The sequence below is a fragment of the Ambystoma mexicanum genome, chromosome 2p (assembly GCF_040938575.1).
Source record: "Ambystoma mexicanum isolate Mex_15411 chromosome 2p, UKY_AmexF1_1, whole genome shotgun sequence".
Classification (NCBI taxonomy): Eukaryota; Metazoa; Chordata; class Amphibia; order Caudata; family Ambystomatidae; genus Ambystoma; species Ambystoma mexicanum.
In genome coordinates this window covers 1,290,263,609-1,290,291,020 of record NC_090923.1, presented here as the reverse complement: position 1 = coordinate 1,290,291,020, position 27,412 = coordinate 1,290,263,609, and the positions used below count along the sequence as shown (strand labels likewise).

The 27,412-nt window shown below is 44.9% G+C and overlaps 1 protein-coding gene across 1 annotated transcript in view; it reads right to left on the bottom strand.

Annotated features, from left to right (window-relative positions):
• Positions 1–27,412, bottom strand: part of POLR3E (RNA polymerase III subunit E) — a 1,464,556-nt gene that overhangs the window by 426,431 nt on the left and 1,010,713 nt on the right. The window contains exon 14 of the mRNA XM_069645613.1: positions 2,060–2,141. Coding sequence (XP_069501714.1) covers positions 2,060–2,141 — 82 coding nt within the window. The remainder of the gene's footprint in view (positions 1–2,059; positions 2,142–27,412) is intronic.

Here is a 27,412-nt window from a genome sequence, read left to right as displayed (position 1 = left end):
TACAACTTTGACAATCAAGTTGGGGTCGTCTCCCAGCCCCCTCACTACCGTACAAAAATGGGCCACACTCCATTCCCCCTTGTGAATATGTCACACACATATGGACCAATTGTAAATATGTCAGTTAAACACATGTATTGGTACTAGGCCCTCAATGTCAATATTTTTCATCTCTGCCCTTAGCCTCCGTCACTTGTATGCCTTATATTTCTTAAAAACACTACATAAACTGTCCACTTGCATTTCGATATCCGCCCTGTATTACGGAACCCTACCCAGGGATTGCTTCCTATGTGCGTACTTTCTGTACGAAAACCACTATGTATGGCCAATAAAATAAAATTACAGCCTGCTGACGCAGCACATCAGGGTGACCAAGTGTCAGGTCTGACTGGATCCTAATATTAATCTAGGACCTCACAACATAGTGAACCGTTCACAGAAGTCCTTCAGGTCTTCCGGGTGGTTGGAAGCTAGTCAAACCAGTAGGGTGCCTATGAAAATGAGATGCGTCTGTGAATCTGGTTAATTCCATTGATACTTGATGATGGAAAATCTCCAAGTGCTTGAGGTGAGCGAGGTTAGACCCCGAAGAAGAAAGCATCCCAAAGCAGTTAGTGATACCAGAAATGGTCAGTCTTCACGCATAGAACATGCGAATGAGACCCCACTTCAGCGCTTTTGCAAGGCCTCCAGCGTCTAAACCCGGCTCCACAAGCGAATACAAAATGAAAACTAATGACATGAAAAAAGGACTTTGGAGCATGCATAAATATGCTACTCTGATCCCATCCACACAGAGTAAAGACTAGCAGTGGGGACCAGGAGCATGCCATCAGGAGGGAGTTTGCTGGGTGTTGCTGCCTAGACACATGCAATTAGCATGATTCTTTCTATTTGAATTAAAGCATCACTGGATAATGCTCAGCCCCACCCACCACGCCAGAGGGGACAAAACTACACAGGGACAGGGCATAGGAGTACAAGTGTTTGCAAGTTAAGAATTGTCAAGGGAGTGGCTCAGGTTTCACTTCACACAAAAGGGGGATAAATGCACAAAAAGGTTTCAGACTGGATGCAAAATGAGCAACTGGACAGCCTCTGCAGACCTACGAGGCCAAAGTCAAAGATGGAGACTAAATAAGGTCTGCTTTGTTAAAAGGATGCAGGAGAATAAGTAGCCATGATAGTTCTGGTTCTACGTGTCTGCCATTATAATCTGCAAATTTGGAGGTACACTGCACGCAAAACAGTGCAAGATTAAACTATGTAGGGGATGAAAGACATTTAATCCTCTCACATCACATTTATGAAAATGTCACCATCTCTTCAATATAGAGAATCTTGCATATAGACAGCAGTTGATTATCCACTGCTGGACAAACATGGCTATCCCAAGTATTGTTCATATTTCAAACCAAAAAACTGTTTGGCAGAAATCTAAGCAACAAAGAAAAGATAAATAAATGTTATATATTTTTCTAAATCCAGGGTTCTGTATGTCCATTTAGTTTTTTGGAACAAGTTGCACATGAAATAAGAATCAAAAGAGTGTATAGTAAGAAAGTGGGAGACAGGGGTAGTTCGGGTTTCATTTTTTCCTTCTAGTACTGCTCGGTTACAACATGTCCCCCCCCCCCATTAACAAAAAATGATGACCTATCTTTGATGGGGATGAAAGAAGAAAACACTTCAGAAAACTTGAGAACTACAAATTGGTTCGGTCAGCTCTCTATATGGCATGCTTCTCATTTTTACAGGTCGCCACAACACCATGCAAAGTGTCTGTAATTCACCCTACGGCTTCAATATGCAACTGTTTTCACCTCATCTGGAGTACAAACTGTGATGGTACCAATTCTGTGCCGAGTGATAATTTGGCTGACAATCAAAATGTGTGTAACTTGAGCAGTTGTAATGGCTTAATGTGTAAAATGCCTGCCAACAATCAGTCACAAATTCAACTGTCTTTGCGCAAAGAAACATGCAGGTGAGTTCTACTGTGTCCTGGTTCAGGGCTAATAATTTCACCCTTACAATAAATAAAGTTATGACTTACCACATAATCCCGCCCTCTGCACAACACTTCTGCAGCAACTCCACTATGGGGACTGGTTGTGTCCTTTGGATAAATGATATCACTGCAGCACAAAGAGAGTAGAATTGGACTTAGCTAAGGGAAAACACTTGTGTTTGCTCTTTTTTCTTAGCCTCAACTCCCACTATTAGCACAGTGTACAACAGTCACCCCATTTCAGGAAAACATCACTGATTTCTATTAATCGCATGGAAGTTGTACTATCTGGCTGAACCCGAAGGTGCAGGATGCAGTGTCCCAAAGTGAGGTAAAATGCAATACATCAAGAACATTACTGCCAACAATTTACTGATGCAATTCTCACAGATGGCCGTGAGCATTCGCACAAGCTGCCTACAGGAAGCTCTTGTTTTGTTCAGGTCAAGAAAAGAAATGGAAATTGCGGCATCTGGGGCTTTCCATCAGTCAAATGTTATGTTACTCGAGCGTTGCTAAAGTACAGTTTTTATCATTTGCATAGCCTTTCAACAGCGCTTTGGGTTTTGCAAGTAAAAAGGTGGGGTCGTGGGTGGGTTTGTTGGATCAGAGTAGAGGGGGATATAAGATCATCTGTGCGAGGCAGGCAGTGATTGCTAATTGTTTGCAGGTGTGTGTGCTTTGTGTGAGGAAAGAATAAGTGCTTTGTTGGGTGTGGATGTTCAGCAAGGAGGAGACGGAGTGCGGATTAATAGGTATGATGAGGTACGAGTGGGTGGCAGAATTAGGGAGTTTACAGAGCTCCATTTGTGTGCTGCTTGTTGTCTGGATATAGGGAGGAAGGTGAAGGATGATGCATAGGAGAGTTTAGTGGGCATTTGGTTAGGGAAGCAGGTAGAGAGCTGGCTGTTAGCAACATAATAGAATTGCATATCTTACATAATATGAGCTGGATCAAGGGTATCATTGTAGATCTTGAAACAGCATAGTGCAAAAGAAAGCAGTACAGAATATCAGACACAAACATGAGAACACACATTTGTTTCTCTAATACAAATGTCCCCACAGCGACCCTGCACACATTTGTAGTAGAGAAACCAATTCATGTTCGATTGTTTTGAGTAGCACAAGACTGAGGTGCCTCTTCTACGCCATTAGCTGGGCAGGTATTGAATATGGAAGTGTCCTGTCATATTGAGGTCACATAGCCGGAAAGATATCGCAGCGAGTAGAGTGCTCGCTTTGACATCCATGCAGAGCCTGCTGACAAGTTCGAATCTCAGCCTTCCATCTTTCCGAGGTCGATAAATGAGCACCACACACCGTGGAAAATAAGCAGCGCTCAGATACCCGAGGGTTTGTAGCACTATATAAAAGCACAAATATACATACTGGTATCAAAAAGCCAAATACTGCGAGGTGTGAAACATATGCCCCAATGAGGGAACCAAGTTGGTGGGAAATGTTCACATAGTGCAGTAACTTTTCACATATTCTAGGAAATAACATTTGCTTATCAACCATGGGATTAATGGGCTCCAATAATCACAGGCTTGGTATGTGGAAAAACAAACTTCAAATGAACCAATTACAAGCAGTATAGCTAGCACACATTTAAGTGACTGGATTCACTCTGGTTGTGTTCACCTGTCCTATAAAGTTTTAAATGAGAAAAGCAAGCGATCTCCATCTAAAAAATTAAAGTATGGAAAGATTATAGCTACCCATTAATGTGCACTGTGAACATTTTATTTTTACGTGGGAAACAAAACAATTTGGCAGATAGCGAAAGTGAAGCAAATGAAGATAAAGCGATGTTATTTAGCGTTTATTCTGCACACCTCACCACTGTGCTGGTTTTAGAGCGCTGAAACCTTGTCTTTCGGGGTGACCTGTGACCCCACCCAGGAGGCACAGCAGACGTGGTCTGTGGGGTGAGAAGGAAATGAGGATAAAGGCAAGCAGGAATTGCCACCAGAGGTAGAAAGTCAGAGATAGACAAGAAGACAAAAGGGGAGGGGAGGAAAACATGAGGATTGAGTGGCATTAGCTGGGATGCATGTACATTAGTATGGGGTTTAGACCAAAACGGTCATGAAGAGTAAGGAGCTGTGCACAATGCGCAAATCAATGATCTTGTCAGTTACGGGTGCAACGTGTTGTAGGTTTAATTATAAGTAAGGGTATGGGAATATGATTGCCTTGAGATGTGCTCAAGAGTTCCTGGATGTTATGGAGGCTTAGAGACCAGATATTCTTATTGTGTCCCTTATCGGGAGTCCTCAAGAAACCTGGTTCTACTGCGCCCGCTGAAAGAAGTGTCAGAGCCAGCAGTTGGCTGTATGGTGAAAGAAAAGTTGGAGTACACAAAAGGGCGAAATGACAAATGAGTCTCCCCCTATCTGGAGCCATACTCGGATGGCATCCCGTGGCGGGAAGAGGAGCGCGTACTTCTGGAACAGGAAGGCCTGACCTTATTTTATGCTATAGGGGACCATTGGAAAATATAACTAAAAGGTGTCTTACTGTGCCGTGTTCTGGCTGGTGAAGTAGATAAATACATCGGACAGCCTGTGCTCCCTCTGGCTACGGGCGTTTCTCGCTGGTAGGCCATAGTGCAATATCCTTATTATAAAACCTTGCATCCTACTAAATGTGCAGCAAGGTTGGGGTGCCTTGCGAAAGCTATGGACACCATAGGAGGCAAGTCAGAAACAGCTGTAGGTCCAACCCAGAAAGTTAACATACTAGAAACCAGACCAGGAAAGACACTTGCCTTTTCCCCATACATCCTAGTATCCTCAAGCGATGCCATGTAGAAGCACGTGAAGAAAAGTGAGATGGTAGCCCAGGCCCGGCCCAGCACAATTTTCTGTAAGTGCCAGGCTGTACATGGCATCAAAAAAAGTGCAAGCTGTTGTCCCTCCAGGATGAGGTGGTATAATCCAGACAAAGACACGATAAAATATGCCTCAATGTGCAAATCTCATGTTAATTGCATGAATGAACTAACCATGCAGCCCTATCAATAAGGCTTAGTAGTGCGAGAGACTAACCCCCACGACATCTTCCCTGTCCCTTAATGCAATCGGATAAAACTGCTTCATAGAGGCCTGAATAAGCGGCACTGAATAGCAAACCCCACCATCTGAGGTTTACACCCTTGGAAGACTCATTCACCAAATACTACGAAAGCAGCAGTTCAGGAAGACTTGTTAATGTTCCCCATTTCTAACTTATTCCACTTAAAATTGTAAAAGTCAATAGAGGGGGCTTACAATTCACTAACAAAGAGGCTCGTCTTCTGCACTTTCTCCACAAGCAAGAGGCTGATTTTGCCTGTATCCAGGAGTCCCGCCTGCTCCAGCCGGATGCGACTAGACTATGCTCTACATTTTACTCTATATAATGTTTTGCCTCAGCAAAAGCAAATAAGAAATGTGCAGGCATATTGTTTAACCAAAAAGTCGACTTTGTATTGGAAAAGCAAAAAGTTGATGGATAAGGCAGATTCCTATTGCTAACAGACTCCTCAGATGGCCGTATGGTAACCATGACTACAGTCTATGTTACTAAGCAAGACCAGAAACAGTTGTTTGACAATTTAGATTTTCAATATGATCGTTCTAGAAAGACAAGGTTCTATTAAAGACAGGCAAAGGATAGTGCTTTACTCTCATCTTTACTTCTCGAGCAGCACACTTTTAGAATAATAAAATATATAACAAAACTAACTACAAATCCCAAATAGATTGAGTCTTCGGTAGTTCATAATATTATTGGTTCTTCAATAACACGTGTTCTTTCTGTCCAATAAGTGCATCTAAAGTCCCATAAAAGTGGATCTACTTCCTCATATCCTCTTTCTTTCGCTGAACTTCCTTACAGCTTTTTACACCCCCAAACGGTAGACGCAAACTTTAAATTATCCTCCAAACTCCTCCTCAAGTCCCTGTTGGCTTGCCATCCGCATTGGACCCTACAAAATTAAAATGATCTCTCAAACATTTGTTCTATTCTGGGGGGAGTTATCATGATACACCATCATAAATACATATCAATCAACATCATAACTTTGTCTGTACATATGAATATGGACATTCACGATTATATTAGGGTGGGATAATCCTTCGCCTGTGTGTCTTTAATAGAAGTATGAGTTTCTATAATGATAGTATTGAAAATATGAATTCTATGTCGAGACCTGGAGGCTGGGATTATGCTTGTTCAAAGCTTACTTACCACCAAGGTGTCAACCCCATCAATTGGTTTAAAATAAAAAGTTTTAAATGTTGACTCATTCGACCAATTGCTCATTTCATAATATCCTCTAGTCTTGGCCCCACATTGTATGCCTTAGAGGCCATCGCTCCTCACAGTGTGTGCACTGTAGCTTTGTACACCAATGCTTGCTTGCAGCATCACCCATCTAGCCATGGTCGCTGGGGTTACTGCCCCAAAGGGTTTCCACAATGCTATAAGCAACTGAGTCATTCCTGCGGGTCGCAGGTCTCTGTCATGTTTTCGTATTCGGTTATGCATCTAACTGGGCAAAGCTAGGGTTGATTCGGGAATGATTCATATGATACTATCCTCAAACAAGTCTTTGTTCTCTTCGTGATGTAAAACAACACTAGGGGATATCGTTTACATGTTAACTTCCAAGGCTCTCACATCCAATATTCTTTTGCACGGTAACAGGCATAGTAGCATTGTCAATTTCGCAGTCAGAGCGTTTCTGGATAGCTCCATGGTGTCCAGCCACGCCTAAAACAACTTTAACACTTTATCAACATCCCACACTTGGGGATACTTAATTAGGTTGATTGAGGAGTTTTATCCCTCTCAAAAATCTACATATTAATGGGTGTTCAAAAGCCATTCCCTCAACTCATGGATGACCGTCTGAGATTGCTGATCGTGCCGTATTAACGCTTCTGTATGTTCTCCCTTGTGCTGCCATCTGCGCTAGGAAATAAGCTACATGTACTACATCAGTTCAAGCGGAAATGAACGTTCTTCTCCATACACCAGCTATGCCAATTTGCCCATGCTCACTATAGGCTTTCCTTGTTCCTGGGGCCCATGACTTTTCGATAAAGCGTTCAGCCTCGCTCGATAGGCCTGGCCTAGCCCAGGATCCCCTGAAATTGCCCATGCCATCAGGTTGAGGCGGCCTGTTCTTACCAACAGGTGACTTCCTCCGTTGGATCCCTCACGATTGACTCCACTGGGAGAGCTATCTGGTTCTCATGAGCCATTTCCAGGAGATTGGGGAACCAAGCACTGGCATCCTCACTATCATGGAAAATGGCAGGAATGCATACTCTGTCCGGACCCAAAGCTTGGAGAAACACGTCGGTCGCTTCCACCTCCAGACTTGGTTTCCAGCTGAAGAACCGGGGTAACTGTTTAACCTTGACGCGGACAGGCCCATCCGACACAGGTCCCATCGAGTCATGAGTCATTAGTCCCTGGAACACCTCTACATCCAGCCTCCAAATCGTTGGCGTCCCAGAGGAACCTGCAGTTCCAGTCGGCCACTTTGTTCTGTTGGCCAGGAAGATATTCTGCCGTCACTTACTTTTCTCTGCAGGCATAAATGCCAAAAGAATTTCGCCAATTCTGCTAGCATTCTGGACCTCATGCTGCCCTGTCGGTTTATGAATCTGACTGCGGACACGTTGTCCATCTTGAGGAGTACACAATATTGCACTGTCTCCTGTGTCCAGCATCTCACTGCAAACGACCCTGCTAGCAACTCTAGGCAGTTGATATGCAGTTCTAGCTCCTGCTCTGGCCACCTACCCCCTGTTGATAGCTCTCAGCATTGGGCACCCCAGTCCCATTTGCTGGCATCAGACTTATCAGGTCCGGGGTTGAGCCACATATTGCTCTCCTGTTCCTGGTCTCCATATGCTGGAACCACCACTCCAGTTCCACTCTCGCTTCCTGCTATGCGATATGCCCCCCCCTCCTGCTATGCTGTATCTTCAGCCTCTGCAGGGCCCTGTAATGCAGTGGTCCTGGGAAAATAGCTTGGACTGATGACGCTAGCCGACCCACCAGCCTGGCTATCTCCCGTAAAGACATCTCTTCTTTCATCAGGGCCATCTTGATCTTTTTTTATGCTGCTTACTTTGCTCAAAGGCAAACTCCTGTCTTGGTTTGTGTTTACCACGAAAACCAGAAAAACCATGTTCTGTCCCGGGTGGGATTTCCCCCAATTCACTAAGAATCCTACCTGTTGTAGAAGATCTGATGCAATCTTCACTTGTTCCCCCAACAACATCCTGTCTTGGCATATTAAACATATGCTGTTAAGATATATGATCAAACGAATGCCCTGTTCTCTCAGATTGCTCAGAAAAAGTTTAATCAACTTTGTAAAGCACCAAGGTGCCGATGCAAGCCCGAATGGTAGGCACGTGAATTCCCACATCTGTCCTTTCCAAAGGAACCACAGAAATCTCTGGTACTTGGTTGCAATGGGTATCGTCAGGTAGGCGTCCCCGAGATGGATCCTGGCTAACCAGTCCACTTGCTGTAACAAGTCTCTCAGGATACCTTCCATTTTGAAATGTGTATATTAAGAGTCCGTTCAGCTCTCTTAGATTGATTACTGGTCTCAGTTTGTGTTTTCCTTTTACCAGAAACCTATTGCTTATAAAGCTATTTGTGAGCTCTGCCACCTGTACAGTGGCTTTCTTTCTCTCTAGCTCCCTTATCTGTGTCCGGTAATGGTTGGTCTTCTACATTTTGTATCAGCAGCCTCAGGCGCTTTGCCTGCACTGGTAGGGTATAGAAATCTAGGTGAAAACCCTGGACCGTGTTTAACACCCATGTGTCTCCGATTACAAGTCTCCAATTATCCAAGTATTGCTTCACTCTCCAACCTACTGCGGGTATGCCTCGGTTTATTATTTGCATTTGCTTGCTTTCTCTCACCTATGCTAGGCCGTTGCTTTTTGGCGTGGCGCCATCCCCTTCCTCTGCCTCTTCCCCCTCTGGGGAAGAACAGGTTTGGTCTGCGGTCCTTCTGTTCCTTCCAGTGACTTCTGTCACTGTAGGACCTGCTATATGCTTAGAGGCTGGCAAAGCGGCCCCTGCCTCTGCCGGCCCTCCCGAAAACCTGCTTGCCAAAGACCCTCTTTAGCGAGGCTTGTGCTTTATCCAATGTGGCATAGGTATTGGTAAACTTGGTTAGTTCGTTTATGAAGGAGTCGCCAAACAATTTGCCTTTGGCTGCCGCAGCTGCCTCCGATGTGGCTAGTTCGCTTAGCTTTGGGTCGATCTTTACTAGTATCTATTTTTGTCTTTCTGCGGTGAAAGCGCTGTTGGCATTGCTCAACAGGCAGATGGCCCTTTAAGTCCACCCAATCAGGATCACAGGGTCAATGATCTCATTCTTCTCCTTAGCCTCCTCTGCCATCTGAAGAATTTTAGTAAATGGGCCCACAATGTCCAGCAGTTTATCCTGTTTAAAAGCACCAGGATCAATCCAAATCTTTCTTTACATCTTTCAAGTATCTGCCTGCCCATTGTAAAGACAGAATCTCTTTTGTGCCAACAGAAAGAGGTCTGACTTGAATCTTGAACTCGTCATGTAGACAAGTTCTTTCTGCCAATGTAACTATCGGAGAATAAAAAATAAGTCCCTGAGAGATCTATTGGCCCAAAGAGGTGAGGACGTCACAGGAACCAGCCAGCCTGCAAAGGAACACTACGTTAGCAACAATAAGAGGCATAGAAACCACTGTACTCCATACTAAATAAGTACCTGGAGTAATACTTTAAGTGCAGCACGTGGCTAATCCCAATTGATAATCAGTAGCGTCTAAAAGTAACAACAAGAAGGAATGCTATAAATGACCAAACAAAATAGAATTTCCTTTGAATGCAGGTAATAGAACGTTCTTACCACACATGGACAGCAGGATAACTGAAATGATGGTTGTCCCAAAAAGTCTGAAGATGCAGCAAAACGTGAAACAATGATCCACCTACCCACCGCCGGCACGAGGACGCCTAACATCCGTTCAGTTTGTTTCTCCTTACCCAACGGGAAACGGACGTCAATAGCACTGAGCGTCTCTAGTTCATGGAAAAACAAGAAAGTTCAAATCCTATCACACCAAGTACAAAACCAAATAAATCCATCCAAATGGCGACAAAGCAGTTCAATGAAGACCAAGCCAGTCCTGAAGCGATCTGCGAGTTCGTTAACGAGGCAGACAAAACCAAAACCAGAGCAAACGTAATCCCAGGGTAATCGTGAAGCGTTCCAGAAATTCGTAACAGCAGCAAAGCAGATAAGGACAATCCGAAGCAGGAAATCCAAAGCAACAATCCGGGTCGTAGGTACACAAGAAGAAAACTAGATAATCGGCCAAGGAAACAAATTCAGCAGTAAGAAGCTGTTACATAAACTGGGACTAAATACACTTGGTCATGTCACATGATCATACGCATGATCACCGTGCAAAAACACGTGACCAAAGAAACGCGGAGCGTTTGCATTTCCAAGGTAACCCCCAGCGTTTCCGAAAAGAACAAGTATGCTTTGCGCGACTGAAGTTGCATGTAAACAGCCCATGCTTTCCAGGCCTGCCAGAGGAGACAAAACGCAGGGAGGACGTCAGATGATAGGTAGGTGTACGTTTATGAACCGTGGCATTATAGCTCCGTACCCTACGATTCCTGACATCCATAAATGTGACCATTCTTTGGTCTATTTTAGGGGTCTCAGCGATTCCCTCCGGCAGATGTGGTCTGGGACACTCTGCCCCGAGTTGTTTCTAGCTTCTCTTGCTAGTGGTGTCCTGAATCTCTTCCTCGGGTAAGCCGCAGTTTTTGTCAGCGGTTCCCATTCAGAAGACCGTGGATGAATGAGGAAATCCAGGTCAAAATCATCTCAATTGTCCTTCTCAATCTCCCTGGTCATCCTTTTCTTGGGAGCTTTCCCCAGTCTTCCTTCGCTGGAAGATGATATAGTTTCCACCTCATCTTCTGAGGATTGTTCTTGCCATTCTCGTCCTTCTGCTCATCCGAGCTGTTTGAGGACGTGTCCTGCCACCTGCTCTCCTTCACCCTCGACCTCACGGTCTTCCTCTTGCCACTTTTTATTTTCTGTGGTGTGCCAGAGGGTGGTGGGGATGGTACCTCGTGCCTTACAGTCTTTGTTCCTTCCCCTTTTCCTCTGCCAGGCTCACCTCTGATCTCTTCCATACCTCAGGAGAATTTCAGCAAGTCTTGCACAAAGGATAACTGTTTCGATCCCTATCCCATACTGGCTCCCATCGCCTTCTGAATAACTTGGCCCATGCTGGGCTGAACTCTCTTCTGGCTAACATGAGTTCTTCCCTCCTCACTAGAGCTACTTGGTAATACCCAAATTGACCTTTTACACAACTGACCTAATTATAGTGGTCCTAATTGACCTTCTGCACAATTGACCTTTATATTATTTTAGTTATTTTACATATGTATTGGGTTGGTTTTGGATTATAAGTAATATAAGGGATTGGGTGAGGGGTTGCAGGAGGTTTTGGATTGTGTGGAGGGAAATGCGGGGGTTTCCCCCCGCATATATGTCCTCATTGACCTTCTAAATTAGGTCAATTCTCCCGAGGTCAATTCTCCCGAGGTCAATTGTGAAAAGGTCAATTAGTATACAACCAAGCTACTCATCTTGTCTACTGAATATTATGGAGGTTTTAACACATGATTCTTGGGCCTGTTTCCGTCAATATGTATATCTGTATAGGCAGTACTTCAATACTGGGTTAGGGTGCAGCTGTTATCACAGACTGACAGTTTACCTTGGGACTGTGCCCATCACAAATGGATATTATCACTTGCCACTTCTTGCCAGCAGGGGCCGCTGTGCCGTTCGTTCCCTGGTGATTTTCCAGCCTTCCTGATGTAATGCGGGCTTCACGCTGTTTGCGCGCGGGCTTTATCAGCCCTCCCGAGATAATATGCGCCTCACGTCGATCATTTGAATCTGCCGGCTCAGTTCGGTAAAGTATTGCGTCTGCACTGCGTTTCAGCAACGGTCCAAAAAACGGGATCACAAGGCGGAAAAATTTAAGCCCGTCACACTGAGATGACAGACCATTGTGCACCCTAACTGCAGTCACACAGCGTTGCGATTACCGGAGCTCCAGCCTCATCTGACCGAAGGCTCCTATGTGGATATGCTCTGCCTCCACTAATACTCTTGCCGAATGAATTACTCCTTTCTCGTGCACGCATTTTACATATAAAAGAAACACTTTCTATGAAAATAAGAAGCCAGAATGGTGTACTGATCTTGCTGCCCGAGCAGCAAAGAGAGGATATGAGGAAGGAGTTCACAGTGTTTATGGGATGATATGTGCACTGATTGGACATAAAGAACACAAAGACCAACAATATTGACATAAACTTTTACCCAAATACCCCTTGCTTTCGCAGTGGTCTCTGATCTTGGCAGACAATTTCAACCTTACCCAACTTTAGATAGATTTAAAGGTGGGGTTTGGATTTAAAAAAAGAAGCTTAAAGGATACGCTGAAACACTTTCAGGAGAGTGGGCTGTCTTTGGGGTCGACAGCACCATCAGACAGGGAATTTACTTTCTTTTCACACACCCACAATATCTATACAAGAATATATTATAAGTGACCCCTAACCATCCCCGTACCAATAGCTGAAATCTCTGAAATGGGAAATATTACGATCTCTATGCCCCGCCGAGTGCACACATTTGCAATATAGTTATGGACACACACACAAACGCAAACACACACCTTTGAAGCTACTATTGGACTTGTCTTTATCAAGAAAGACTATAGAACTAAAAAGATAATTTCTGCTGATAAGAAACTCTAGGCAGAACTAAACACATTAGAAATATGATCTAAGGAAACAGGCTAAAACAAGCTACATCTACAACTGCATTCACTCAGATATAAAATCAATTTGAAAAGTATTAATAGAGCTGAATTCTTATTTCGTCATATAAATAAGTCTTTTGATTGGGGTAATAAGGAAGGACAACTGCTGGCTAGCAAAAGGAAGTCAAAAGTGGCAACTATCTACATTAAACATCTAAACAGTGGAAATGACTTGGAAAGCCACAAACCAAAAAAGGGGGATTATTTAAAGATTATGATGTGCTCAAAATCGTCCACTTTAGTTAAGAAGGAAAGCCAAGATTACGATCTTCCGGCTCCAAAGTCAGTAACATGACACTACTTTAACCCCTCCATTTCACCTCCTTGAGAGATATATATATAATACATCACTCACGTAATCGTATTTCTGATGCTTGTATCTGCTTCGATACACATGCTGTGCATAGGCCGACATCTAGTGGAATCTGTGGAGTATTACAGTTTTCGAAATTCAAAAAGGGACGCCGACAGGGCGTGCCAGTAATACTACCTAGTGTGACGTCCACTGTACCGAAAATATGTTTTCTTAAATCTAGAACCGTTCCTTGAAAGAAAGAAAGAAAACCCCTAAAATTCCGAGGCAACTGCCCCTGCATGTAAAATTACATAATTCATGGACGGTTTCATCAGGGATGTCATTTCACCAGAATGCCAGGAAGTGATGTCATTTGACCCTCACCCCGGAGTGACATCACAGGAAGCGATGGAACACAACCTTTCAGCCCTGGACAAAACAGGAAGTGGCATCACATAGCATTGTTCCTAAGTACACTATGAAAAGAACAAGTTACTTACCTCTGGTAACGTTCTTTCGACTGGATGTTCCTCCCACGTATTCCTCATCTTTTGTATTCAATATTCATTCAGCTGCTTCAGAAAGACATTTCGGCAGGGGTCGATGCAGTCGACTACATGTCCCTTGAGGGCCTCTGTCTCGAGGATAATGTAATTGAAGGTATATATCGAACGTGCAGCGGCCGTTGGCTTCAGTTCTGGGTTTTTTTTTCATTAGAAATACCCGCATAAACACAAGTTTGACCGAAGTAAGCTTTGAAAAAACAAAAGCTGTAATAGCACGGTAAATTATACTGTGCGGTAGGCTGGGAGAGCAATGAGGAATACGTGGGAGGAATATCCAGTCGAAAGAACGTTAACAGGGGTAAGTAACTTATTCTTCGAATGGATTGTGTCCTCCAATGTATTCCTCATCTTTGATAGACTCCCAAGCAGTGTTCGTTTTGGTGGAGGGAGTAAGATGTTATCAATGGTTTCCATGAACTAAATGGAGGACAGCTTTTCCAAAGCTTCCATCCTGAGGGATGAACGAAGGCAGTAATGCTTTGTGAACATGTGTATTGAAGACCACATAGCTGCCACACAAATGTTTTTAATAGGAACACCTCTTTGCAGAGTAAAAGAGGTAGCCATGTCCCAGGTGGAATGGGCACTAAAGCCTTCTGGAAGATCTTTGCCCGCCAGTCTGTAGCATTCTGAAATTGCTAGCCAGTGCCAGTGCAATGAGTATAGTTTTTCCCATAATTTATTTAATCTTTTATCGTTTGAAGTTTTGATTGCTTTAGTTTTGAATTACTATTTCCGTTTTCATCTTCCCCTTGCTTTGTTTGGGTCGCGCTGTCCAGATGCTGTTTGTCGAGTGCAGAGTGAAGTTCTGCCTGTTGATTCAATAGTTTGGCGTCTAACAATTCTGCGTTGGTGATGTCAATGTTCAAGGCACCGCGACTGCAAGCCACATCCAACACGGTTTCCTTGTCTGGGGGCGTATCATAACTCAGAGCATTTACTTGTTTTAGGAAAGCCAGCTGCATCTCAGGGCACTCTGGAAAGATAGGGCAGGGGGTCTGGTCACTGCACTCTCAAAAATGGCAATATTTGGAGTTGGCCCCTCCGCCTGGAAAACTACATAACCCAGAAGCTGCGCGTTCCTGCGCACGCGCGCTCCTGCAAGTAGCTCCCAAGTAGCGACTGTTTGCTGGCACACGACCCTAATCCTATGTTGCACTGCTTTGGACTTTTATTGGACTTACTTTAGCACAAATTTTGCAAATACAAACTTTCAAGGAATAAAAACATAGTAAAGGCAAGAAAGAGAATTTACAGTACATCCTGTTGATTCTTTTACTCTGCGCAATCTAATTGGTCAAGCGTTCCACCAGCACATTAGAATATGCTCATTTTGTTATGTTAGCGAAGACAGGATAACCCAAGTACACAAAAGATTGTCTAATCTCGAGTTTGTGATTATTTAAATAACAACTATGTCTTGTGGATTTATTACTTGGACCCAAGATTAGTATTATAGTCTTCTTTTCATTTATGCTTAATCCATTAACATCTATGTATTCCTTGAATTTATTTATCATTCGTTGTAGTCCAATTTGAGTTCTATCTATCAATAGGAAGTCATCCGCATAAGAACACCAATTTAGTTGTATCCCTTCAAATTGTGGGGAGATAAATGAAGCCGCATCCATTGGGGTACCCACATCAGATTCAAAAAGATTAAAAAGAGTCGGCCAAAGATGCAGCCTTGCCTCAGGCCATTCCACGTGTGTATAGGAATTGAAAGTTTACCTTCCTGGTTCATTCTAACTTTGATCACCGATTCCCTCATGCAAATGAATAAGGAAAGATGAAATAGTCCTAGGCATTCCAAGTAATGCCATTTTAGACCATAGCAGGGACCTGTTCACTCTATCAAACGCTTGGGATAAATCTATACTTGCAACATAAGTCGGGCAAACAACTTTCTTGCTTTGATTATCCTGTAAAAGTGAAAATATTATACCACCCAAATCTGATCCCATTCGTTTCCTGAAGCTGAATTGCTTAAAGTGGAATATTGACTCTTTCTATCCACTCTTCAATCAAGCTCAGAACTAAATCAGCAAAAATCTTAGTCAGCGTTCAGTAACGATATGGAACGATAATTTTGTGGGGCGCCCCTATCCCCCTTTTTATATATGGGGATAACATAGGAAATTATCCAAGAGGATGAAATAAGCTTTGAAATTGTGATGTTCCCAAACAAAATAATGAGGGCGTTTTCCCATAGAAATGGGTCCGCCTTGATTATAACGTTTGCTAAGCCATTAGGTCCTACAGCTCTTGAGAAGTTTGATTTTATAATTTGGGTCGTTATCTCGGCTTCAGTAAAAAAAAGCATTCCCAATCGTGTTCATAGATTCCAGGAATAGGTAGAGAGGGGTTTATGTTTGGCAGCATAGAGTTGCCCAAAGTGGCCTCCTCCGACATGCTATTCACCTGAGACGACAAGAGAGGGGATTCCATTGCGAGGATAAGCTTCCAAAATGTTCTAGAGGAGCCGTCTTTAAGCGCTCTTATCATAGCCTCGCTATCCTTTTGTAACATGTGAGCCTTATTTAATTTCAGCCAATTATTTAGTTTTTTTTTTTCTTTACCAATTAACAGATTTGTCCCTCCCAGATCAAATGAAAGAGTTTTAATTATTACTCTCTAAGATCGAGACTAAGTATTGGAGAAGTATACTTTATTATCTTCCAAAATGTATTCATATATCAGCCATTAGGTACGAATTAGGATTCAATCGGTGAAAAGTCAAATAGAATGGAAAAAAATGCCATTATTAAGAAATGTATTATTGGATCAGGAAATGTATACTCGCTTCTGGGCCTTCAGCTGAGATTGGGGAAGACTAAATCAAATTTTTTACTATCTTTGTATGAATCGTCAGGAAATTTGCTTGCTAAGATAGGTACAGACTGGGAACTCTTGATTAGGAATCCTGTAACGCTCACCTGGTTCCCTCGGAGGTGCGGGTCTTGACTGGGCGGTGAAACCGTCTTCAACGTCAGGCGTAGGGTTCGTTTGGCTCCCGGATTTGGCCCCTTTCTCACCGAAAGTTTGACCTGAAGGGTGAGGTGTCTGCAAGTGGAAAATCAAGGTATTAGTGGCTGGAAGGTTGGGAGAAGTTCCAAGCCCCTCTCTCCCTCTTCTCCCCGTGGTACTCGGTCGATTGTTGTGCTCACCTTAAATAGGTGAATGCTGGGCTCTCCATCCTGCGTCTCATGCAGGGGCGCTGGGTCCAGTTACTTCACTGGATATGAGTTCAGCCTCTTAATTGCAGAGGGTAAGTTGAGAGCGATGCCGCCGTGTGCTGCACGAGCGTGACTTGTAAGTATTAAAGTTCCCTTTAGATTGCTCTCTTCAAATGTCTTATCTCCTTAATGTCTATGTCTTTTCCCTTTCAGATGCTGTCGGTGCCGAAGAAGATGCTCCCCCCCAGGTTCGTGGCAGAGAGTGTAACAAGAAGATGGTGAATACGAAGGCACGTAAGTAGAAAGGCTGCTCTAGGGCTGTAGAATGCACCTTAATGTCTCTTTTGTCTTTACAGGTGCCGGAATGCAGCGCGAGCAGAGTTGGAGCGAGCGAAACACAGGTAAGCAGTTTTGTAACTAAGCGTTACTAACCAATGTTCTTTGTCTTTGCAGGCCCAATGCCGGACAAGATATGCAGAAAAAACGCCTTGAATGCTGCCGATGGATCGGGTAAGTTGAACTGCTAACTTTGCCTTTGCCTAACCTGTGCCTTTTGTTTTGCAGGAGCTGCTGAAGACTGAGGATTGGTTCCCAGCAGGTAATTTTCGTATTCACAGGATCCGGAACTGAAGATTAGCTGGAGTTGACACGGTGAGCGTCTTGCTGCAGATGCAGAATAACGCGAAGCACATGGCACCAATCGGGTGTGGTTTAAATAGTCCATAGGAGTGCTTAGGTGTCTTCTTCCACTGCCTCGCCCAGGCAAAAGAGTTCCTGCTTCCAGAAGGGGTCCAGCATCAATGATCCAGGGAGTGGTGCCTGCCCCACCCAGAAGGAAAAGTAGTCCCTGCCAGAAGAGAGTGAAACATCATCTTGCTGGTAAGTAAGCAGCATGGTCTGCTGCAGGTAGGTCCACCCAAGCACTTTCACACTTGTTATGAGCCCGGCGCTTCCTGTGCCGGGACGGGTCCATGCTATGAGCCTGGCACCACCGGTGCCAGGACAAGGTCCAAAAGGTCCCTATTGGGACTTGTTGGTGCCGATAGTATATGTTATGAGCCTGCTTCCAAGGATGTTGAGTAGGTCCTGACTCCTTGGAAGCAGTGGTCATGACAATCCGACCCAAGTAAAAAATAGAATCAGATGGGCCGATTGGGCTGAAACCAATCTGAATGTAAAAAGTTCATCTTTGTACTGTCATTTGGTATCCGATTGCAGGTGGGTTGGCACATTGGAACCATACTTAGTTAAATTCCCAGATAAAAATTGGGGTTGTAATGTTATGCGGTTTTGTATACGGCAAATTCAAGAAATAAGAGAAACTGGGGAAAGGACACGTTCCTTGTCGCTTCTGTAAAAGCTCAACTGTAAAAGAAGCACTAAGACATTTATTGTTAGAATGTGAGTCTATTAGCGAGGAGCGTGAAACTTAGTTTGGAAAATTTGCATCTCAAAAAGAAAGATATTTATGTAATTTGGTGGAATATGCTGAATGGCAAATCGATTTCCTTAAAAATATCAATTGTACGTTTTCTAATGAATGTATGTGAGCTTATATTTTGAGCTAAATGATCTTATTCGATTCCCTGATGAAATTAGAACTTGAAGACTGGTGTGTATTAACTATAGAAATATGTTATGTAACGCTTGCTGAAATCAAGTAATTTTATTTCCGCAGCATGTATGTTGAGCTAGATTTTATTCTTTGTATGCTGTTCTTCTCTTGTATTGGAAATATCTGCTTATTTTTGTAAAGGTTTTGTTTCTGAAACCAAATACAAATAAACAAATAGAAATTGCTAGAATGATACATCTTGATAAGGTCTGCTTTGTTACCGACCGACACAGTTTGCGACATGTACAACCTATAAAAAGTTGATCATCCAGACAAAGTTTGGACAATTTAGAAATGTAGAAGCTTAGAGCTCTGTTATCTCTGGCCTTGGTTGCCAAAAAGGTTCTCCCTTTCAGAATATGGTCCTCGCAGACACAGTTTTAGGGAGAATCCTCCTTCTAGGGCTAATTTCCCTCACCTAGTGAGTCCCCCAGCAGTTTAGCTGGATTTATGGGGTTTATTTTTTCCACCTGGTAAGAGTGTACATCTTTTTTTTCACTCTTACATGTTTTTTGGCCTATGTGTTGTTACTCATTGTGTGATCTTCGGCACTGGAGCACACCACTCCAAGTGCCCCTGTTCTTGTATGTGTTACACTGCACCTTAGTGTAGTAACCCAGGGTTGTCTTTAAGACTTCCCCCCTGACTCCATTTCGCTGGGGCCCGACTACTGTCCCCCAGAGAAAGGTAAAGTTGTCATTTACTTTACATAGTCATTTTGACCACAGACCCAGTACACCCCATCTTACATGGAGTACTGGAAAGGGCTAATTTGTACCCCTTTTCTGTCTGTACCTCCCTGAGCATTGTTTCGCTCTTAACATTTAGACTTGGCTGGTGGCAGTGGTATTTACCCTAACTTTTCTACCGCGATTATATTAAACGTGGTACTGTTCTTGGCTATTATATTAGCCTCGAACATAAACCTGCTTGACCAAATCATCTTTCTTTTGGCTCCGGTTGGGTTTATTCACCATTTCTTTTTGTTAAAGTCCTTCTTGTGTTTTACTTTGCGCGGCAAACTAGGTTCGCCTTCTTTGTTTGTCTTTATGGCGGGCTTCTGCAGAGAAGCCCTCCTCGAGGTGCCTGGGTGTCTAGGTGGGCTGAATGTGAGGGAGGGGTGTAGTCACCCCCTGCACAGGGTATCCTAGGAAACCCAAGTCGCACTTTGCCATGATTGGCGGAGGTGGTTGTCCCGGCTGGACAACCCCCGCTGCGTGATTGACAGCCAGGCTGTGTGAATGGGGGTTTTGCGCATAAAAGGCAGGTCTCTTGGGCTAGAAGTCAGTCGCCTCTGGAACTACAAGGAACCGAAGAGAATCAGAGAGAACCACGGCTGCTGCACCTACCCCGTCCCGGTGAAGCCCTGCTGCAGTCCTGAGCTATCTACCCTTCAACGACGAAGAGAAGATCCAGTGCAGAGTCTTCTTCCCTTGAGCCTGGTGGGGATAACCAGCTCATCTTCAGCCAGAGATCTCTGCCGTGTTCGAAATTGCTGCACACTGCTGTAGTGGTCCGGATAGCCACCTGCTGAGCCTCTCCTGTTTTTAAGGAGCACACCTTTTCGTTGTTGCTGCTGCTGGATTCATCCCTGTGTGGTGCAGACCCCCTTCAGACGTCCTCCTTCACAAAGAAGCTCCAGGAATCGTGGGTCTGCGGGAAACCAACAGGAACAACTGCCAGGGCTCCAGCTGCATCGTGGAAATAAGGTACCGTTTTCTACTCGAGGAAACTGGGTGAACCCCTTTTCTTCATCTTCAAGGCTCGTCCTGGTCTTCCCCTCCTTATAACTTTGCTTCCGAACATTGACAATATTCAAGTACTCTTGGGCTATACGGAATCGTGACCTGTCTAACGGTGTGATCTTCGGCACAGGCCTCCGGTGTCATCTAAACCTGGCTCCAACCCTTTGACTTTTAAACTCCTGTTTCTGATCGTTTCTCGATACTGTTTGCCCAACCTAAATATTGCCTGTGATTTTTGCCACCAACTCCCTCTGGGTATCTGGGGTGCAAAGTGTGTTTTTGCCCCGGTAGCATTTCATGTCACGGATACGCGTTTATTTAGTAGACCGAACTGTCAAAAAGTGATCGCAACCGTATCTGCGGTATCGTGTTTTGTTCATAACACCGGTTCATTCAAACACAGGGTACTTACCTTGAGACTTACTGTACAAAGTGAATTGGTTAGTTGTAGTATATTTCAAATATTTATATTTTAGTGGTTTTGTTTTAAGTTTAATAGAGGTGTTGTGTTTATAACTGATGGTTTAAAAATAAATGTACTTATATTTTTTACCTGAAACCTTGAGTCAGTGTTTGCTTGAGTCACAGTAATTGTGGTCCCTTTGTGTAATCTCTGCTACTGCTCATATACTCTTGAGATAAGCCTGGCTGCTCTGCTACTGCTACCACTATAATTTAGTAGTACAGGCTTGTACCAAAGGTAAAACTTGTATTGCCACCTGTGGTCTTAATCGTGTGCAGTGGCCCCTAAGGGCACTGCACAGGATTCTGCCTAACACCCACCACAGAAGATCCTGCGCAACCCTGCTTGGAACCTAAAGTAGGCCCGACATGTTGCCCGAGAAACGAGACCATTGAGTCCTGAGAGAACATTGAAGGGATCTCATTCTCAGACGAGCCCATCAGAAAAATGCAGGATGCCATGAGGCTGAGCAACCTCAAAAAGTCTAGGAGCCGCTGGGCACTCAGACTTGGGAGACCATCTGCAGAATGTCTTGAGCCCTCACCTTGGGTGGCGAGTTCTTTCCCAAGGATGTATCCAGTATGGCCCGATGAATTGGAGCTTTTGAGATGTGGCATACGGGACTTCTAATTGAGGGAGAAGCTCAGTCTGAAGAGAGCGGCAGGTGACGTTGATATGATCCAGGACTTGTTCAGGAGAACGCGCCCTGATCAGCCAATCGTCCATGTAGGGGTAGACTTGAAACCCCCCTCTCCTGAGACTTGCTGCCAACACCGCCATCAGTTTGGTGAAAAACCTTCGGGCAGAAGTCAGCCCTAAAGGCAGAAGCCGAAACTGATAATGAGAACTGGCAACGGCGAACCTCAGGTATTTCCTGTGCTTGAGATGGATTGGCACATAAAAATAGGCATCCTGAAGGTCCAATGACACCACGCAATCCTGGAGTTGGAGGGCCTGAAGGATCTGAGAAAGTGTGACCATCTTGAACCTGTCCTTCCTGAGGAACTTGTTCAAGTATCTCAAGTCCAAGATGGGTCTCAGTCATCTGTCCTTCCGGGGTAATAGGAAATACAGAGAGTACCACCATCCTTTGTTCCTCTCCCCTACAGGTACCGGCTCTATAGCACCGTTCTCTTGCAGAGTTAAAATTTCCTGCACAAGGAGCGGATCTGGAACCCTCAAAGAATGGTTCCCCAGGGAGGTCTCTGATTGAAGGGAAGGCAGTTACCTTGGATATGGTTTCTAATGCCCAAGCATCCAAGGTAATGTCTCGCCATTCTTTCAGATGCTGAGACAGTCTGCCTCCTACTGGGGGTTCGTGACTCAAGACCTGCTGGTAAAGATACCCTTTGCTTGAGAGGGCTTTCCACCTCTCCCTCGTCCATCACGAGAGCACCTTCTTTGGCCTCTTTGACCAGCCATTCCTCTCACTCTTCCAACTTATTAGTAGCAAAAAGTATCTACCCCTCCAGGAAGGGCCACTGGGGCAAAAGGGATAAGGCTGCCTAAATGTGGCACCTAAAGATTTAGCTGCCGCCTTCGGGGTCTGCAGCTTCTCAAGACTTTCAGCAGCCTTGCTGCCAAAAAAGGTAAGGCCCATCAAAAGGTATGTTGAGGAGTCTAGATTGCACATCCGGTGCAAATCCAGACTTCCTTAACCACGCAAATCTGCAAATTATGGTGCTTGCCGCCATGGCCATGTTGATGCCATCAGCAGAATCCAGGCCAGACTAAAGAGACTCCCACATGGCTTCATTTCAGTCTCCAACAATAGCCAAGAACTGTCTCTTTCCTCCTCTTTGGGAATATGCTCAGCTGCCATAGAAATACAGTCCCATAGAGTGAATTAAAACTTTACTAAGGCACATGAGGAGTTAGCTGACTTAAGAGCCATGCTCCCCACAGAAAATACTTTACTTGCCCATGCATCTACCCATTTGTCACCCCTATCAGGTGGGATGGTTGGATAATCTTCCTGTTCTGAGGTTGCAGTAGCTGCCTGCACCACCAGACTTTCTGGGTTGGGGTGCTTTGATAAGTAGTTGGGAGCACTTCTAGATGGGCAGTATTTTCTTGTCAAGTTCTCGTTTACTGCCGGACTGGACTCTGGCGTCTCCCAATTTGCAAACACTCTTTTGAAGTGCAATGTGGTATAGTAAAAGGGGATCCTTCTACTGACCCATATCAAGGACGTCTGTTAGATCATCCTGCTCGAAGGGGAGGGTAGGCCAACTCCATCCCAAGTAATCTACAACCTTAGACATCAACTGTCTATATGATGCATCTACATGTTCATCAGATACAAGTTTACCAAATTCTAACTCTGGTGAAGTGTCCACTCCACTGGCTGTTTGTAAATTTTCATAAAGATCTTTTAGCCTGGTTTCCTCCGATATAAAGCTATCAGGGACATTTGGTATGCCATACTATAACCCAAATGGCGCATCGTTATCGGATGGCTCATTGTCCACATAAATAGAGGTTAATGACTTAAAATAATCCTTTGTAGGTAACAGAGCATACGTTTTATCTGGAAATGTCAGGTTTCACACATTTTGAACCAGACGCTCAAGGAGTCATCGATATTTTCAATGAAGTAGTTTTCGACTTAGATAGCACAGTTTCGATGGCAGCAATGGTTTTGAAGGCGCTATTTGTGTCAATGGTGCGGCTGGCATCAAGGGCACGGCTGGCATCAACGACCTCGACTTATTCTTTGACTTGCTGATCGAAAGGATCCTTCGATGATTCCTCATCGCATCAAGGCCATGTGGATCTGGCTGTGCAGGATTTGGCACAAGCCCTTTCCTTACCGGCTTTAGAAGGCCGGAAGGAGCATGGCTTGTCGAGGGTTTTTGTTTATCAAAAATGTTCAACATTGGTAACCTGAATGCTTCCCAATCGGCAGGAGTGCAAGTCTTTGTGGAACAAGATATAGCTCTCTCAGGAGAGGAGTCAGACGAAGAAGTCGAAGTGGGCGACTTATGGTGACTCTTTGACTTCCTAAACGAGGAGTGGTGGAAGCCACTCTTCTACCTCAACCTTTTCCCCTTCGAGGAGAGTCGCCTCTCGCATCGTCCGAAAAAGGTTTCCTCGACGGGGTAGTCGACAGGGATTTCTTGGGGTTTCTACCTACTGCCAATTTCCCCTTTCACTCCTTCAGAACTTTTTCAGTCATCGATTGGCATTTCGAGCAGGCCAAGGTCTTGTGCTCCACACCGAGACACCACAAGCATACTCTATGCAGATTGGTTATCAACACCTTGGAACTGCAGTCCAGATGCTTTTTAAATCCAGCCTTCAGAGTAGTCGGTGTCATAGGTTAAGACATTTTCTATTTTCGCGAACAAAACTATTTAAGTGTGCTTTAGTTCTCGAAGCATAAGCTTACTCAGAAAAAAATGAACTGAAGCCAACAGGCGCTGCGCGTGCTATATATACATTCGAAGACATCATCCTCCAGACAGAGGCCCTGGAGGGACATCGGGTCCACTACACCGATGCACAGAGCGCTCTGCCGAAAACAAAATCCAAAGCAGCTGAAGATGGAATGAGGAATACATGGTACGACACTATCCATTCGAAATATGGTTACAAAATCACTATAATGTGATGCACAGTTCACACAAGAATAGATCATCATATGCATCATTAATGTCAGTGTGTATAGGCCAATATTACCAAATTATTGTGAATGCAAGCAGACGTCCAAGGCCAAATGATGTGTTATATATAGCACTCACGCTTAAGCTCTGTAGAACAAACATACATACAATATCACTCACTTATCAACCTCAGAAGTATGAAAAGCTGGGTTGTGGTGTTTAACAGACTAAATCAGTGACTCTCCCCCTGAAGTGTGCCTGAAATAAACCTTAAATGAATCTAGCAATTATTGTATAGAATTCCAGAAAAATAATTATTTGTTATTCCTATTCTTAGATATTTAGGGTCATTGCGTAAAGTGTTACACTTGTGCAACCCCCTGTTTTTTTTTTACGAAACCTGAACAAGAAAGCCAGTCACCCCAGAAACAAAGCCACATAGCGCTTGCTCTGGGCCAGGAATTTACATTTTTAAAAAATATTTTTATTTTTTACATTTTATTTTAGGGGTAGCAAAGGAGACCACATGGGTAGCAAGGTGCGACCCCTGGCAACCTCCAAACGATTTGTATTTATTATGTTTATATAGCGCTTTAACAAAACAAAAGAGTTGATGGCTGGAAGGTTTAGAATAAATCTTGACCGCTGGCATTGCTCTGGGCAACCCTCCAGACCATCGTTCTTCGCCTGCCAAGCCATTACAAAAGGGGAAAAACCATATGCAAATCAGGCTTGGTCCCACCCCCAAAGGGGTAGTCCAGCCCGAACTGCTAGGTCACATCCCTTTTGCACGAGACCACAAGCATCCCCAGACATGTTTCAGCCTTGTTGGGCGTCATCAGTGAGGAGTAGCTTGGGTCTCTAGGCCCAGCAGGCAAGGGACCCACGTCTGGGCATACCCTTCCCACTCGGGGTGACAATAGCAAAACAAAAGAGTTGATGGCTGGAAGGTTTAGAATAAATCTTGACCGCTGGCATTGCTCTGGGCAACCCTCCAGACCATCGTTCTTCGCCTGCCAAGCCATTACAAAAGGGGAAAAACCATATGCAAATCAGGCTTGGTCCCACCCCCAAAGGGGTAGTCCAGCCCGAACTGCTAGGTCACATCCCTTTTGCACGAGACCACAAGCATCCCCAGACATGTTTCAGCCTTGTTGGGCGTCATCAGTGAGGAGTAGCTTGGGTCTCTAGGCCCAGCAGGCAAGGGACCCACGTCTGGGCATACCCTTCCCACTCGGGGTGACAATAGCAAAACAAAAGAGTTGATGGCTGGAAGGTTTAGAATAAATCTTGACCGCTGGCATTGCTCTGGGCAACCCTCCAGACCATCGTTCTTCGCCTGCCAAGCCATTACAAAAGGGGAAAAACCATATGCAAATCAGGCTTGGTCCCACCCCCAAAGGGGTAGTCCAGCCCGAACTGCTAGGTCACATCCCTTTTGCACGAGACCACAAGCATCCCCAGACATGTTTCAGCCTTGTTGGGCGTCATCAGTGAGGAGTAGCTTGGGTCTCTAGGCCCAGCAGGCAAGGGACCCACGTCTGGGCATACCCTTCCCACTCGGGGTGACAATAGCAAAACAAAAGAGTTGATGGCTGGAAGGTTTAGAATAAATCTTGACCGCTGGCATTGCTCTGGGCAACCCTCCAGACCATCGTTCTTCGCCTGCCAAGCCATTACAAAAGGGGAAAAACCATATGCAAATCAGGCTTGGTCCCACCCCCAAAGGGGTAGTCCAGCCCGAACTGCTAGGTCACATCCCTTTTGCACGAGACCACAAGCATCCCCAGACATGTTTCAGCCTTGTTGGGCGTCATCAGTGAGGAGTAGCTTGGGTCTCTAGGCCCAGCAGGCAAGGGACCCACGTCTGGGCATACCCTTCCCACTCGGGGTGACAATAGCAAAACAAAAGAGTTGATGGCTGGAAGGTTTAGAATAAATCTTGACCGCTGGCATTGCTCTGGGCAACCCTCCAGACCATCGTTCTTCGCCTGCCAAGCCATTACAAAAGGGGAAAAACCATATGCAAATCAGGCTTGGTCCCACCCCCAAAGGGGTAGTCCAGCCCGAACTGCTAGGTCACATCCCTTTTGCACGAGACCACAAGCATCCCCAGACATGTTTCAGCCTTGTTGGGCGTCATCAGTGAGGAGTAGCTTGGGTCTCTAGGCCCAGCAGGCAAGGGACCCACGTCTGGGCATACCCTTCCCACTCGGGGTGACAATAGCAAAACAAAAGAGTTGATGGCTGGAAGGTTTAGAATAAATCTTGACCGCTGGCATTGCTCTGGGCAACCCTCCAGACCATCGTTCTTCGCCTGCCAAGCCATTACAAAAGGGGAAAAACCATATGCAAATCAGGCTTGGTCCCACCCCCAAAGGGGTAGTCCAGCCCGAACTGCTAGGTCACATCCCTTTTGCACGAGACCACAAGCATCCCCAGACATGTTTCAGCCTTGTTGGGCGTCATCAGTGAGGAGTAGCTTGGGTCTCTAGGCCCAGCAGGCAAGGGACCCACGTCTGGGCATACCCTTCCCACTCGGGGTGACAATAGCAAAACAAAAGAGTTGATGGCTGGAAGGTTTAGAATAAATCTTGACCGCTGGCATTGCTCTGGGCAACCCTCCAGACCATCGTTCTTCGCCTGCCAAGCCATTACAAAAGGGGAAAAACCATATGCAAATCAGGCTTGGTCCCACCCCCAAAGGGGTAGTCCAGCCCGAACTGCTAGGTCACATCCCTTTTGCACGAGACCACAAGCATCCCCAGACATGTTTCAGCCTTGTTGGGCGTCATCAGTGAGGAGTAGCTTGGGTCTCTAGGCCCAGCAGGCAAGGGACCCACGTCTGGGCATACCCTTCCCACTCGGGGTGACAATAGCAAAACAAAAGAGTTGATGGCTGGAAGGTTTAGAATAAATCTTGACCGCTGGCATTGCTCTGGGCAACCCTCCAGACCATCGTTCTTCGCCTGCCAAGCCATTACAAAAGGGGA